The sequence below is a fragment of the Zootoca vivipara genome, chromosome 12, assembly GCF_965207765.1.
Source record: "Zootoca vivipara chromosome 12, rZooViv2.hap1.1, whole genome shotgun sequence".
NCBI classification, from domain to species: domain Eukaryota; kingdom Metazoa; phylum Chordata; class Lepidosauria; order Squamata; family Lacertidae; genus Zootoca; species Zootoca vivipara.
Genome location: NC_142595.1, coordinates 51347193 through 51363372, shown reverse-complemented (window position 1 = coordinate 51363372; position 16180 = coordinate 51347193). Strand labels below are relative to the sequence as shown.

Here is a 16180-nt window from a genome sequence, read left to right as displayed (position 1 = left end):
TATTAAAAACATAAAAGATACTTGGAGAGGGCTTTTTTAGCTGGGGGAAGTCTGAGCGCTTGAAATCAGTGGGGTTTGAAGCCGTTCCTGGTCTTGAGATTAAATCTGGAGGGAAAAGGGGGCGGCGTCTATGCAGGGGGTTGGACTAGATGACTCTCGTGGTCCCTTCTGACTCTACAATTCTGAGATTCTTTCTGTGTCAGGTGCTACAGGGACGAGAGCTTGACCGTGGCAACTGCCAGGAAGGGCCATCATTGCGCACCGGTTTTTGCTATAAACACAAAGAGGCGATGCTTGCGCGTGGGCTAGATAGCTGTCACGTGTGGAACGCCCCAATCGGGTGGCGCGGAAGTGCTTCTCGCCAAGGCGTCGTGGAAACAGGACTGAAGTCGGTGCCCCAAAGGCAAGTTCCCTCCTGCCAGCCAGCAGCGGGGCCGCGTTCTCGCGTGGCGGTGCATCCGAACAAACAGCCGCGCAGGACGCGCGTCTCTCGCCCCTCTAGGGCAGCCCGGGAGGACTCCAAAAAACCCACTAGCTGGAGGGCGCCAGGTTGGCCGAGACTCTTAACCCGGGTTAAGAAGAGCCCCTAAGCTCTTTCCTTCCCCTCCCATCCCTCGAAGAAAAAGAGCAAGCCCGGACACGCCGCGTTCACACGACCGGCGCGCGTCACTATTTTTTCCCCTCTCGCTTCTCTCCGGGCGCGGCGCCTCTCCAGGGCTGCTGCCGGCGATGGGAGGGCGAGGGGGCGGCCCCTGCCTCGCCCTTTCCTCCCTCCCCTCCCTCCCTCCCTCGGTCCATCCTTTTCCTCTCTCTTTCTCCTTCTCTCTCTCTCTCCTCCTCCCTCCGCCACTTTCATTGCTGGCTCCAGGGCTTGAAGGTAACGCGGAGTGGGGAAGAAGTAGCCGGGGAGGCAAGGGGGAGGCCCAACTAATGTGGGGCGGAGGGAGAGAAGCCACGGGGTGGGGTGGGGGGTCCTTGGCCTTGGCTCGCCCTCCCTCCCTCTCTACCCCCCACCAGGGGACTGTTTGGGAAACCAGCTGAGATCGCCAGGAAAATAAAAGATGGGCATTCTCCATCCTTTGCGCGCTTGGTGTTTTTTTTTCCTCTTCCCGGGGAGGGGCGGCTCTCAGTTCAGGCCGGATTTGCAATTATCTTTTCTTTCTCCTCCTTGTCGTGTGAATGTGGACAGCGGGTAGGTTGTTTTGCAAAGAGAGAGGGAGGGAGGGGCTTCCTGTTTGGAAACCCCCCAGCCTGAATCCTGCTGGGGGAAAAAAAAGATGGGAGGAAGAAGGCAGCGAAGTTTATTTGGAGAGAGGGTGGGGGGTCTGGTAGGGTTTGGGGCGCGCGCCCCTCCTCCTTTGCTGGCTCTTTGGTGTAGCCTTGGCCAACCTGGCGCCCTCCACCCACCTTCCTCAGCAGCTGGGGGGCGCCAGGTTGGCAGCTGTGGGAGGAGAGAAACCAGATGGTTTTAATTTTGCTCTTGTTGTTTCGCCCTTTGCATCGCAGGCTGGATGGTGGGAGCCCCCCCTTCCTCTCCCAACATCCTTCCTGATTTTTCTTCCTTCCCTTAACCCAACAATCTCCCTTCTCTCTCTCTCTCTCTCTCTCTCTCTCTCTCTCTCTCTCTCTCTCTCTCTCTCTCTCTCTCTCTCTCTCTCTCTCTCTCTCTCTCTCTCTCTCTCTCTCTCCCCGCAGCCTGAGTGACGCCTCCTTGCAGCCAGGTGGTGGTTGCTTTGCAAAACACTGCAGAAATAAATAGGTTTCCAAGGTTCTCGGAAGGCTCCACAAAATGATTTCCCCCCCCTTCACCCAGGTTTCCTGTCCAGCCTTCGCCTTTGTTCTTGCTCCCCCTGCACAGCTTTCGATTCCCTGGCCTTGAGTGCGAGTTCTGTGACACCCAGAAGCCTGCGCTAGGAAGGGAGGGTGGCTTTTGCACCCGGGTTCCGCTTGCTGGTTTTGCACAAGGACTTGGTTGGCTGCTGTGAAGGCAGCATGCTGGACTAATGCTCTTTAAAAATGTCTCATGGAAGTGGGGGCGATTGGGTTGTCTTTGTTTTTATTGTGTATTTTGTGCCTTCGAGATTGTAATTTTTGTTGGGAACCGACCTGAGATCTACAGGTATAGGGCAGTGTCCTAATAATAATAATAATAATAATAATAATAATAATAAATGAGCCCCCTTTGCCTGATCTAACAGGCTGTCCTTAGGCTCTAGTCCAGGCATCCCCAAATTGCGGTCCTCCAGATGTTTTGGCCTACAATTCCCATGATCCCTAGCTAACAGGACCAGTGGTCAGGGATGATGGGAATTGTAGTCCAAAATATCTGGAGGGCCGAAGTTTGGGGATGCCTGCTCTAGTCATAGAATTGTAGTTAGAAAAGAGTTTAGTTGCACCAGTTTTAACATCGCGATAGCTCAGTCGGTAGATCTCAGGGTAGTGGGTTCGAGTCCCACGTTGGGCAAAAGATTCCAGCATTGGAGGGGGCTGGACTTGATGACCCTTGGGGGTCCCTTCCGACGCTACAATTCTATGATTCTAAGAACATAAGGAGAGCCTGCTGGATGAGGCCAGTGACCCACCTAGTCCAGCATCCTGCCTTCACAGTGGCCAACCAGGTGCCCCCAATGGGAAAGCCGCAATCAGGATTCGAACACAAGAGCCACTCTCCCTTCCTGTGGCTTCCAGCAACTGGGATTCAGAAGCATCGCTGCCTCCGACTGTGGAGGCAGGGAATGGCCATCCTGGCTAGTAGCCACCAATAGCTTTCTCCTGCATGAGCTTGTCTAAACCTCTTTTAAAGCCATCCAACTTGGTGGCCACCCCAGCCTCCTGTGGCAGGGAGTTCCGAAGTTTGTGTGCCGCACAAAGTAGGGCTTTGTTTTATTTGTGTAGTGTACAAAGTGATTTAGAGAGAGGTCTCTGCTCTCTAGGAAGCTACAATCTAAACTGTAAACACTGGCTAGTGGGAGTGTAGTGGTTAGTATGTCGGACCTGGACGAGAGCTGGGTTCAAATCCTGACTCGGCCCTGAAGCACGTTTGCTGACCTTGGGCCAGTGGCTGTCCCTCAGCCTACCCTACCTCACAAGGTTGTTGTGGAGATGAAAGAAGGGGAGAGCCATATCCTCCCTCTTGATTTCCTTGCAGGAAAAGGTTGCGAATTAATGCAATTAATAAATAAATTCTCCTGGTGCTGCTTCGATGCTGTCAGAAGACGCAAATATACCTGGGGGGGATGAAGCAGGGGATGGGATACAGCATGTAGAGCATGAGGCTCGTAGGTCATGGGTTCAAGTCCCACATTGGGCATTGCAGCGGGTTGGACTAGATGACCCTTGGGTCCCTTCCGACTCTACAATTCCATGATTTTATGTGTGTTTGAGCTTTGCCAGGAGGGAGAGGTAGGGGCGATTAGAGTGCACCTGGGCTGTAGACACTGTGTGGCTGGAAAGATACAGGATTCCTGGGTAGCGAAAAAGCCTGTTTCTCTAAAGGGTGAGAAAATACCCTCTTGGCGAATTGTGGGGTGTTTTGTTTTGTTTTTTTATCTTAAGGGAGTGGAAAACAGGCTCTCTTGCCAGCTGCTTGGGTTTGTTGGAAAGCCGCCTCCATCTTTCCGCGGGGAAACCCAGCCTCTCCCTCCTTAGAACCCAGCACAGACATACAGGCACGCCCGAAGGTCACTGGGATTTGCTGGGAGAGCCGACTGGATCCCACGCGGTCTCCGGAGCTTGGAAGCGCTGCCTGGAAACAGGAGGCCTGAATCGTTCAACACCCCCCCCCTCCAGCAAACAATCCCTGCTTTGGAACAAAACAAAACAAAACAAAAAACCAACAACACTGAGTGCCACCCAGTTTTGAGGCAGGAAGACTCTGAGCTGTTTGTTTGCCGGTGAGAGTAGCCTGCCCGAAAACCCTATTTTTAAGAGGGTAGCTGCCGTCAGGTGGTTTTGAGCAAGGCTTTGTTTTTCTTCTTCCCCAAAGAAGAAAGATCAAGGCACAGACTTTGTTTCCGCAAGGCGAGAGATCGATGGGGAGGCAATCTAGGAGCCAGAGTTCTTGGCTGAGGAGGACCAAGGGGTGTGTTTGTGCGTGTGTGTCAGGACTCCTGGGTTCCTTGGAGAGGGCAAGAGGCTGAAAGTTAGGCTCAGAGGCCTGGTGAGGAGTCTGGGTTTGCCTCTCCTCCTGCTGCTCAGCTCTGCTGCTCCTGCCCTCCCTCTCCCCATGATGTGTCTGTGTGGGCTTTGGGGGGGGGGGAAGCAGAGATCCAGTTTCACTTGGGATCATGTGCCTCCTGCTTAGGCAAGAGGAGTGGGCGCCATTTCTGGAAAGCCGGACTCGGGGACGGGGATGAAGAAGTGAGTAATGCCTGGAGGCTTCTGGGTTTGGTTCTACTTGAGATTGTGTGTGTGTGTGTGTATGTGTGTGTCTGTGTCTTTACACGCAACACCTTGCCTATGTCTGCAGGGTTGCACAAATCTGTGTGCGGCCTCTGGCATTTGGGCCAGAGGGTCTGGTGACTTTTAAACTGTTTGTTTCCCGATTTCCTCTGGGTACACAATTTGTGTTCTGTGTGTGTGTGTTTGTGTGTTGATGGTATCATGTGTTTCCACTTCTGGGTGGGCTTGGGAGACTGGTGTGTGTGCGCGCAGGTTTTGTGCTCTGGTGTATCGTAGAATTGCAGAGTGGGAAAGGGACCCCGAAGGACATCTAGCCCAACCCCCTGTAGTGGCAGGAATCGCTGCTAAAGAAACCCTGATTCATGATGGTCAGAGAGGAAGTGAGAACTCTGTATGTCCACTTAATTCCTCTCTGGCCATCTTTGGTGTTTTGACGCCGCTGCGATTGTGCGAATTTGATTCTCTGTGTGCGCACTTCCACACGGGTTGTGCGTGTGTGAATGCCACCCAAAGCTTCTCGTGCGTGTAAAGCTGTGTGCAGTTCCACCAGCGAAGCATTTGTCACCTGCCACAGACAGGAATTCCCAGCACCCGCTGGATTTCTGCTTGCCTGCTAGATGTTAAAAAGCTCAGGAGCCTTGCCAATGAGAGAGGTGGCAATTGTGTGTCTTCATTTTTGCTTTCCATGTAGGTGCTTGTTGTTGTTGTTGTAAATACCTGTGTTTGGCGTCTGGTCTGCATTGTGATGAAGAATGAATGCAAAGGGCAAGAGAGGGCGGCAGAAGGGGTACCTCTGTGCCAACTAAGTTTACCCGCTTGTGTGCCAGTCGGAGAGGAGGCTGTGCGTGTTTGTGTGAATCTAGGAGAGCAGCCCCCCCCTGCTTTGCTGCAGCAACAGGAAGTCAACTCTCTCCGAACGATAAAGCTCAGGCATACAAGGATAAGTGGGATGTCCGTATGGGTGCAGATTTTGAAAAGCATGTGGCACAAATCCAGTATCCCTCACCACAGGGCGGTTATTTCTCCTTTAACCCCCTTTAAAGACCTGTGCCAATCGAGGTTCTGGAGACCAAGCCTTATGAGGAATGGTTGAGGGAATTGGTTATGTTTAGCCTGGAGGAGTACGGGACATGGGTGGCGCTGTGGGTTAAACCACAGAGCCTAGGGCTTGCCGATCAGAAGGTCGGCGGTTCGAATCCCCGTGACGGGGTGAGCTCCCGTTGCTCGGTCCCTGCTTCTGCCAACCTAGCAGTTTGAAAGCATGTCAAAGTGCAAGTAGATAAATAGGTACCACTCCGGTGGGAAGGTAAACGGCGTTTCCGTGTGCTGCTCTGGTTCGCCAGAAGCGGCTTTGTCATGCTGGCCACATGACCTGGAAGCTATACGCCGGCTCCCTCGGCCAATAACGCGAAATGAGCGCTGCAACCCCAGAGTCGTCCACGACTGGACCTAATGGTCAAGGGTCCCTTTACCTTTACCTCTTGAAAAACCATCCGTTGTCTCTCATTGTCTCCCTGCCTCCACGTGCCCAGCCAAGGCCAGACCTCCTACTATTTTACAGATTTGTTTGCTGTGCTAGCGACCGATATGGATCTATCCCGAAATGATCCTGTTCTCTTCCTATTTCCTTGCAGGGACGTCCGGATGCAAGGCAGCCACTGCAGCTGATCAGAAAGGCACGGGAAGTGGGGTCGTCGTTCACCCCCACACACACCCCCACCCCTCGCACGACGGATACAAAAATGGCAGCTCCAGGTCTGGTCTGGCCTTTCATCCCTTGCTTTTTAATTACGTTGCTAAATTACGGAGGAATTGAAGGAGCTGTTCTCCCCACATAAGTAGTAACTTGGACGTATATTTTGGGCGGGGAGGAATCCTTACGTGTGGGCAGTATATTTAAAGTTAAATCCAACCCAGCTGTTTTCAGAGGATGCAAAGTGGATTGCGCCCCTTGGGAGATCTATATATTGGCCTCCGATAACGCAGTTGATTTTGCACGACGCAAGCAGTTGCACGGCCATCTGGCCTCGTAGCTAGGCGGTCGATAACTTGCCTCTGGGATCTCACCTCAATTACATTGTCCGCACACACAAAAATTGGAACGCAACGCCGGTGATTATTGCGTGCCTATTCAATACTGCTTTGATCTCTCTTTCTCATAGAATTGTAGAGTTGGCTGGCATACCAAGCCGGGGGTATAAATTACACACACACACACACACACACACACACACACACACACACAGAGTTGTGCCTTAGAAGCTGAACGCCTTGGCACTCGAACGTTTTGGCTTCTGAACGCCGCAAACCTGGAAGTGATTGTTCCGGTTTGCAAACGTTCTTGAACCCAAATGTCTGGCACGGCTTCTGGTTGGCTGGCTGCAGGAGCTTCTTGCAGCCAATCAGAAGCTGTGCCTTGGCTTCCGAACATTTTGGAAGGCGAACGGACTTCCGGAATGGATTCTGTTCGACTTCCAAGGTACCCGTGTGTGTGTGTGTGTGTGTGTGTGTGTAATCTAATCTAGTCCAACCCCCTGCAATGCATGAATCTTTTGCCTAGTGTAGGACTCGAACCCACGACCCTGAGATTAAGAGACCCGTGCTCGACCGACTGAGCGATCCAGCCTCATCCATACCCCCTTTTTCTCCAAAAATTGATAAAAGACCATTTTTTTTTTAAAAAAAGTCAGTCTGATCCTTTGGCTTAACGGTTTGCTTTGTGGGGTGGGGGAGGCCGCTGCCATAATTTCCACAGCAGTGCTTCTGGATGCCAGTTGCTGGGAAACAGTGGAGGGGAAGAGGGTCGGTCTTGTGTTCGAATCCTGATGGAGGGTTCCCCATAAGGGTTGGGCCCTGTGGGAACAGGTTGCTGGACTAGACGGGGCATTGGCCTCATCTAGTAGGCCCTTCTTATGCTCCTACAGTCTGCGAGCGCCAGGGTGGTGTAGGGGTTTAGTGGGTCAAACCAGGACCTGGGAGAGCAGGGTTCGAATCCCCACTCGGGTTTAAATGAGGAAGGGCAGATCATCTCCGACACCTCAAGCTTCTTGGAGCCTCGTACTTACGGGACTGTCTCTCCCGGTATGCCCCATGGAGGACCTTAAGGTCCATAAATAGTAACACCTTAGAGGTCCCGGGCCTGAAGGAAATCAGATTAGCCTCAACTAGAACCAGGGCCTTCTCAACACTGGCCCCGACCTGGTGGAACGCTCTGTCTCCTGAGACCAGGGCCCTGCGGGACCTGATTTCTTTCTGCAGGGCCTGTAAGACAGAGTTGTTCCGCGTGGCATTTGGCCTGGAGCCAACCTGATCCCCTCCCCCATTTTCCTTTTCTTTTCCCCTTTTATATGAGGCTGCATTTTTAATTTTTAATTTAATTTTGATGCATGTAGTCTTGTTGTTGAGTTGTATTTTTATCAGTTGTTTTGTATTTGGTGTTAGCCACTCTGAGCCCGACTTTGGCTGGGGAGGGCGGGGTATAAATAAAAATTTATTATTATTATAATTTTGGAGAAGGCGAGATCAAGGGAAGTAATAGTACCACTGTATTCTGCTCTGGTCAGACCTCACCTGGAGTACTGTGTCCAGTTTTGGGCACCACAGTTCAAGAAGGATACTGACAAGCTGGAACGTGTCCAGAAGAGGGCAACTAAAATGGCCAAAGGCCTGGAAACGATGCCTTATGAGGAACGGCTTAGGGAGCTGGGTATGTTTAGCCTGGAGAAGAGAAGGTTAAGGGGTGATATGATAACCATGTTCAAATATATTAAAGGATGTCATATAGAGGAGGGAGAAAGGTTGTTTTCTGCTGCTCAAGAGAAGCGGACACGGAGCAATGGATTCAAACTTCAAGAAAGAAGATTCCACCTAAACATTAGGAAGAACTTCCTGACAGTAAGAGCTGTTCGGCAGTGGAATTTGCTGCCAAGGAGTGTGGAGGAGTCTCCTTCTTTGGAGGTCTTTAAGCAGAGGCTTGACAGCAATATGTCAAGAATGCTTTGATGGTGTTTCCTCTATGATTCTATGATTCTATGAGATTATAAATGCAATAAAGAAATAAGTAGTACCGTATATATGTAAGGCGACGATGTTTTGCGTTCCAAAATGGGACCAGTTGAGGGTTGGACTAGATGTCCCTTGGGTGTCCCTTCCAACTCTACATGCCTGTGAAATATTGGGCCTTTCATAGATCACCTCGCCCCCATAGAGACCAAACTGGACAGGCAAGTCTCTTTGCTGCAGCGGATCCTTTACTGCGCCCAAAATGACCTCTGAGTCTGCAGTCGTAGCTGCTTCTCCTCCAAGGAGCATCAAGGTTGCCAAATGCTGATCCCTACATTATGCAAATGGCGAGCTCTCTCCCCGTCTGTCTTAATCGTCTTTGCCCTTTCGGTCTTTATGCCAATCCTGCTACGGTCTCGCCTCTCTTTGTACTGAGGCAACTTGGTTCTCAAACTTAATCCGTTCCAAAACCAACCAAGGCACGCTTTCCCATAGAAAGTAATGCAAAACGGATTAATCCGTTCCAGACTTTTAAAAACAACCCCCAAACTGCCATTTAACATGAATTTTACTATCTAACGAGACCATGGATCCATAAAATGAAAGCAATAATCAATGTACTGTACTATAAAATAAATCATAGAATCGTAGAGTTGGAAGAGACCACAAGGGCCATCCAGTCCAACCCCCTGCCAAGTAGGAAACACCATCAAAGCATTATTGACGTATGCCTGTCAAGCCTCTGCTTAAAGACCTCCAAAGAAGGAGACTCCACCACACTCCTTGGCAGCAAATTCCACTGTCGAACAGCTCTTACTGTCAGGAAGTTCTTCCTAATGTTTAGGTGGAATCTTCTTTCTTGTAGTTTGAATCCATTGCTCTGTATTGTATTGTACAGTATTGTAGATGATAATTTTTTCCCCCCCAAAATAAAATTCTTTCCTGTGCTGATGATAGTAATTGTTTTTTGGGGGGGGGCGGCTTTTATCCATTTCCGCAGTTACACAATCAATCCATCAGTAGCTGAACTGGGTTCCACACAGTCACAAAAACAAATGAACCGAAAAAGCCTCAAAAACAAAAGCGCCAACTTTAATATGTTCCGGGAGTCTATGTTTGACTTCCGAAATGTTCGAAAACCAAGGCGCAGCTTCTGATTGGTGCAGGCACCCTGGAAACAATATCCGACAGCTGCATCGGACGTTCGGCTTCCGAAAAACGTTCGGAAACCGGAACACATATTTCTGGGTTTACGGAGTTTGAGAGCCAAAGCGTTTGAGAACCAAGGTACCACTGTACTGGTGTTTGGTTCTTGAAGGAGCCATCGCAGAGCAGGAGAAGTTACAGAACAGGAATGTTAAAAGGGGCAAGGGCTGTTAGGCGCCTTGCTTAGGAACAGCGGTTTGCAGTTCGCCTGTGGAACTCCCTCCCTCAGGAGGCAGTGACGGCCAGCAACTTGAGAGGAGCGGACAGATTCGTAAGACTCTTGATGGCTGCTAGTCCCGATGGCTTTGCTTTTCCAACATGGACAAAGGGAGGAATGCTTCTGAATATCAGAATACGAGAGCTTAGTGTGGCATAATGGTTAGACTCCGCAGCTGGAGGGTGTAAATGCTTCCGAAAGCCAGTTGCTGGAAACCTCAGGAGGGGAGAGCAGCTCTTGTGTTCGAATCCTGCTTGCGGCTTTCCCAGAAGAGACATCTGCTTGCGCCCCCCCCCCCCCCCGGAGAACAGGATGCTGGGCTGGCTGGGCCCACCGGCCTGATCCTGGAAGCACTTCTCACGTTCTGCGGGCGAGGAAGAGAAAAGAAGAGGGATTTGGAGAGAAATCGGAGAGGCGGAACTTGCGATTCCTGTCTCTGCCGCAGACATGGGCATTGGGGCATGAAAAGCGGCGCTGCTGCAGCCCCACCCAAATTGGCTGTGATGTTCGTCACCCCCTTCCCTGGGGCAGGGCGAGGCCTATTGTGATGGCGCATGGCTGGAATGCAGCTGGGCCGGATTGGGGCGCAGGGGTGCTGCGTCACTGTCTGGCCCCCCGCCGGCTATTTTAATGTACCTGAGACGCCTGCAAGACGCCTTCTCAGTGCCGGATTTACGTATATACGCTAAATAAGCTTTAGCTTAGGGCCCCACTCTCTTAGGGCCCCCCCAAAAATCTAAAGGAAAAAAAAACCTGGATGCACATTTCCAAAATGTAAGATAAAAAAATAAATAAAATAAAGCCTACCTACAGCAACAGGGGTTTGTGTTGTGTAGGCTCCTAGGGACCCAGGTGGGACCCAGGTGGCGCTGTGGGTTAAACCACTGAGCCTAGGGCTTGCTGATCAGAAGGTCGGCGGTTCGAATCCCTGCAATGGGGTGAGCTCCCGTTGCTCGGTCCCAGCTCCTGCCAACCTAGCAGTTCAAAAACACGTCAAAGTGCAAGTAGATAAATAGGGACCACTCCGGCGGGAAGGTAAACGGTGTTTCCGTGTGCTGCTCTGGTTCGCCAGAAGCAGCTTTGTCATGCTGGCCACATGACCCGGAAGCTGTCTGCGGACAAACGCCGGCTCCCTCGGCCTATAGAGCGAGATGAGCGCCGCAACCCCAGAGTCGGACACGACTGGACCTGATGGTCAGGGGTCCCTTTACCTTTACCTTTAGGCTCCTAGGATGTAAGTCATGGGCCCCGCCTGCCAGCCTGCTCCCTAAAATATCACTGCTTTGCTCCTTTCTATATATAGGGTGCCTACATTCTGCATGGACTGGTTGCAGGGCGACATGGGCAAATTTGGGGTTTCCAGCAAGTGGTATTCAGAAGCACACTGCTGCCTGTGGAGCAAAGCCATTGTGGCTCCATTGAACGATGCAGTGACTGAAGAAAAAGTGCTGTCTGCACGTGCTCAGGAGCACTCTCGCTTGCGATATTTTCATGAGTCCGAGGTGAAGCCGTGTTAGGAGATTTTCCTTCTCTGTTTCCAGCTTCCCTATTTCCGCCCCTTTTTATCTCACTAGCACAGGCACCCTCAACCTGCGGCCCTCCAGATGTTTTGGGACTACAACTCCCATGATCCCTAGCTAACAGGACCAGTGGTCGGGGATGATGGGAATTGTAGTCCAAAACATCTGGAGGGCCGAAGTTTGGGGATGCCTGGACTAGCGCTTCCCGAGTGTGCTTGATTCCCCTCTCCCCCTGCCCGACTTCACCTCGGACTCATGAAAATACCGCAAGCGAGAGTGCTCCTGAGCCCGTGCAGAGCGCACTTTTGCTTCAGCAATTGCAGCCAGTTCTGGCACATCGGGATTCAGGGAGGAGGGCTAATCCCTAGGTGAGGAGGCCGGGCAAATCTGAAGTCGTTTGAAGACACCAACAACGTGTTTCTTTTGGAAACCCGAGCCCCAAGTTTACCCCTTTTATTATTTTTATTTGTTGACCACCCTTCGCTCGAAGACCCTGGGCTGGTGCAGCTGTTTAAAATGCAGCGTTAAAAACAATTTAAAAATCACTAAAAATAACAACAAACAGTAGCATCTTATTAAAAAAGTACAATTGCCTGGGCTTTATTGCCCTCTATTTTTTTCCTTTTTCCTTTTTTTACATTTATACGCCACCTCCTGCAAGGTCACCATGTCCTGTATGGTTCTCCCTGCCCACTCACAGCAACAACCTTGCGAGGTTGACTGAGAGAGAGACTGGCCCAAGGCCACCCAGGCAGCTTGATGGCCGAGTGGGGATTCGAACCCTGGGCTTTGCCCTCCACCCCAAAATAGCTGCCCAAAGAACACCAGTAGCACACTGAACACTCCTTTTTTTATTAAAGGAAAGTATTTTAAGCTCACAGCCTGCTGTCACTTCCTCCCCTCACTGCTTTCCATTTGCAGTTTCCTTTTTCTTTGTTATCAGCTTTCTCCGCCCTGCCGTTTCTTTCTCCCTGTGTTTTTCCTCCTCCGCACGCGCGTCAACTCCTCCGACCGCTCTTTCAGGAGCTCCCGCGAAACCTTTCCTTTTGCCCCCTCCCCAGCTCAGCTCCCGTCAGACCTGGAACCCCCAGTTTCAGCTAGGAAGTTGCAAGCCGTTTAAAGACCTTTTTAAAAAAATAATAAGGGAAAACAAAAAAGTCACAGAAGCGGGCTGTGCCTTCAAGTTCTCCATAAATTATCTGGGAAATTCTAAAGCTTGCCCCCTTTTTTGTGGCTTCTCAGGTTGACCCTGATAAAGGTATTACCCAGCTGTGGAGCTTAGAATATTCTTATAGACACAGCTATGCTTTGCTTTTTGTAATATGCATCTTTCTGCAGGAATATTCATTTTTGGTTGGTTGGTTTAAGGGGGACACTGGGGTGCTGTGGTTTTGTGTTTTTTTACACCTCTCTATTTTCCCCATTCTGTATTTCTTTCTTTTCTTTCTTTTTATATAATTTTTTATATAATTTCTTTTTATATAATTTTTATTAAATTTTCTGTTTTACAATTTTAAGTACTCATTTTTACATCCTTAAGAGATAATGACTTAAGAGATAATGTCAGACCTCACCTGGAGTACTGTGTCCAGTTCTGGGCACCACAGTTCAAGAAGGATACTGACAAGCTGGAACGTGTCCAGAAGAGGGCAACCAAAATGGTCAAAGGCCTGGAAATGATGCCTTATGAGGAACGGCTTAGGGAGCTGGGTATGTTTAGCCTGGAGAAGAGAAGGTTCAGGGGTGATATGATAGCCATGTTCAAATATATGAAAGGATGTCATATGGAGGAGGGAGAAAGATTGTTTTCTGCTGCTCCAGAGAAGCGGACACGGAGCAATGGATTCAAGCTACAAGAAAGAAGATTCCACCTAAACATTAGGAAGAACTTCCTGACAGTAAGAGCTGTCCGGCAGTGGAATTTGCTGCCAAGGAGTGTGGTGGAGTCTCCTTCTTTGGAGGTCTTTAAGCAGAGGCTTAACAGGCATATGTCAAGAATGCTTTGATGGTGTTTCCTCCTTGGCAGGGGGTTGGACTGGATGGCCCTTGTGGTCTCTTCCAACTCTGTGATTCTATGACTTCCCTTCTCTTTCCATGATTCATATTTGACAAAAACTATACTGTACCATTCAGTATTCCCTTGCTGCATCCATCAAAACTTATTTACACTGTTGAATTTATCTTAATGCTGCCAGCGTTTTCAGCTGTACACAATTATTTCCCATGTATTCAATAAACGTTTTCCAATCTTATTTAAATGTATATTCTTCTTGTTCTCTTAGTCTATATGTTAGGTCTGCAAGCTGCGCATATTCCACCAGTTTAAGTTGCCATTCTTCTTTGGTTGGGACCTCGCTCGTTTTCCATTTTGGGGCTAACAAAACACGGGCCGCAGTAGTGGCAGACATAAATTAACCTTTAATAACAATGTTTATCGAATATATGGGGGGAGATTGTGTACATTTGAAAACGTTGCAGGTAGGTAGCCGTGTTGGTCTGACGTAGTCAAAACAAAATAATAATAATAATAATAATAATAATAATAATAATAATAATAATTAATACCTTCCAGTAGCACCTTAGAGACCAACTAAGTTTGGTAATAAGTTTACTATTATTTTTTTGATTTGAAAACGTTGGCAGCGTCAAGCTAAATCCAACAGTGTAAGTAAGTTTTGATGGAAGTAATAATGGAAGACGGAAGGGTTTTAGTTTATGTAGGGATGGACGATATGCAAAATGAACCAGGGAAAGAGAAGAAGGGAAGTCGCTGACATTTTAAGGTTGTTTAAACCAGGCTTTTATATGGCTGTTGTCTTTGTCCATGGAGTTTTCTTGGCAGGGATACTGGAGTGGCTTGCCAGTTCCTTCTCGAGGTGGATCATGTTTAGTCAAAACTCTCCACTATGACCTGTCCATCTTGGGTGGCCCTGCATGGCATAGCTCATAGCTTCTCTGAGTTATTCAAGCCCCTTCGCCACGACAAGGCATTGATCCATTAAGGGGCTCCTTGATCACTGCAGATGGTGACAGCAGTCACGAAATTAAAAGACGCCTTTTTATTGGGAGAAAAGCAATGACAAACCTAGACAGCATCTTAAAAAGCAGAGACATCACCTTGCCGACAAAGGTCCGTATAGTTAAAGCTATGGTTTTCCCAGTAGTGATGTATAGAAGTGAGAGCTGGACCATAAAGAAGGCTGATCGCCGAAGAATTGATGCTTTTGAATTATGGTGCTGGAGGAGACTCTTGAGAGTCCCATGGACTGCAAGAAGATCAAACCTATCCATTCTTAAGGAAATCAGCCCTGAGTGCTCACTGGAAGGACAGATCCTGAAGCTGATTCTCCAATACTTTGGCCACCTCATGAGAAGAGAAGACTCCTTGGAAGAGACCCTGATGTTGGGAAAGATTGAGGGCACTAGGAGAAGGGGACGACAGAGGACAAGATGGTTGGACAGTGTTCTTGAAGCTACGAACATGAGTTTGACCAAACTGCGGGAGGCAGTGGGAGACAGGAGTGCCTGGCGTGCTCTGGTCCTTGGGGTCACGAAGAGTCGGACACGACTAAACGACTAAACAACATCAGCAAAACCAGGCTTCCTCAAACTCAGCCCTCCAGATGTTTTGAGACTACAATTCCCAGCATCCCTGACCACTGGTCCTGCTAGCTAGGGATGATGGGAGCTGTAGTCCCAAAACATCTGGAGGGCTGAGGTTGAGGAAGCCTGGTTTAAATGAATATCGTAAATTGTAAAACAGAAAATTTAATAAGAATTGTAAAACAACAAGTGTGCATGCACATGAAAGCTCATACCAATGACAAACTTAGTTGGTCTCTAAGGTGCTACTGGAAGGAATTTTAAATTTTGTTTCAAAGTAACATTTGTTTCTTAAGGGCACAGTAACATTTAAAAAAAGGATTTTAAAGGTGTGGATGAGTTTTAAACAATCTGTCTCTCTCTCTCTTCCTCTCTTCCCCATCCTCCATCCCATAGGGTACCACGTTCCACAGCCTGGATATCCCACCGCATCTCCCCCATACCCCGTACACCAACCACCTCACCCTGTCCCCACGGCGCCGAGCCCCGGGTACAACGTCTATCCAGCCGGCAGCCCCGTAGCGGGGCAAATCATTCCCCCCCAGCCTCCTCCTCGTGCCTTTCGGGATCACGCCGCTACGCCCCACCACCACCAAGCTCCGGACCCCCACGCGGGCATCACTCCCTACCTGCCCGTGGCCAGCAACATCCCCCCCGGCCTCGAGTACCTGGCGCAGGTAAGGGTCCATATCCCGCGCTCTTCTCCCTGTGTTCATCCTCTTTAAAAGAGGATGGGACAGATTCGTGGAGGAGGAGAGGGCTATCGGTGGCTATGCTCAGGTCTCTGTGGTCGGAGGCAGAGATGGAAGGGACCCCCAAGGGTCATCTAGTCCAGCCCAATCTTTTCCTCTACCGAAAACAGACTCCCCATTCCTGGCGCACAGAATCCTTGCCGTTGATGCCTTTTGCATCTCCCTACACATCCTGGCCCCTTAAATGCTTAAATGCACCCTGCTCCAGAATCCGCTGCAATTTAGCCCCGAGTTGCTCCTGTTAAAAAACAACAACAAGCTTGGGCACAATCTAGCCTTCTCCTCCCACCTCGGTTGTATAAAATAATCTTTGCAAAAGCAGCTATTAGAGGGGGAAGGGTGCCGCTGTATTTCTTTCTTGGATAAGCACAGGGAAGACCAAACAGGTCACACCTTATCTTAAAGGTGGAGGCTCAGGTGTGGCCCCTGTTGAAAGCTGCCAGGTGAGGTAGGCTGAGCTGAACCGTGTCTCTAAATCG

The 16180-nt window shown here is 49.7% G+C and overlaps 1 protein-coding gene across 3 annotated transcripts in view; it reads left to right on the top strand.

Moving 5' to 3' along the window:
• Positions 1–175: 175 nt before the first annotated feature.
• Positions 176–16180, top strand: part of PLSCR3 (phospholipid scramblase 3) — a 26337-nt gene continuing 10332 nt past the window's right edge. The window contains exons 1-3 of one of the 3 annotated variants that reach the window (XM_088655606.1): positions 176–403; positions 6036–6156; positions 15346–15626. In XM_088655606.1, coding sequence (XP_088511732.1) covers positions 6144–6156; positions 15346–15626 — 294 coding nt within the window. In that variant the 5' untranslated portion in view covers positions 176–403; positions 6036–6143. Of the gene's footprint in view, positions 404–756; positions 878–3886; positions 4360–6035; positions 6157–15345; positions 15627–16180 lie in introns of those variants that run through there. The other 2 variants (XM_035136269.3, XM_035136268.3) reach the window with 2 other exon arrangements.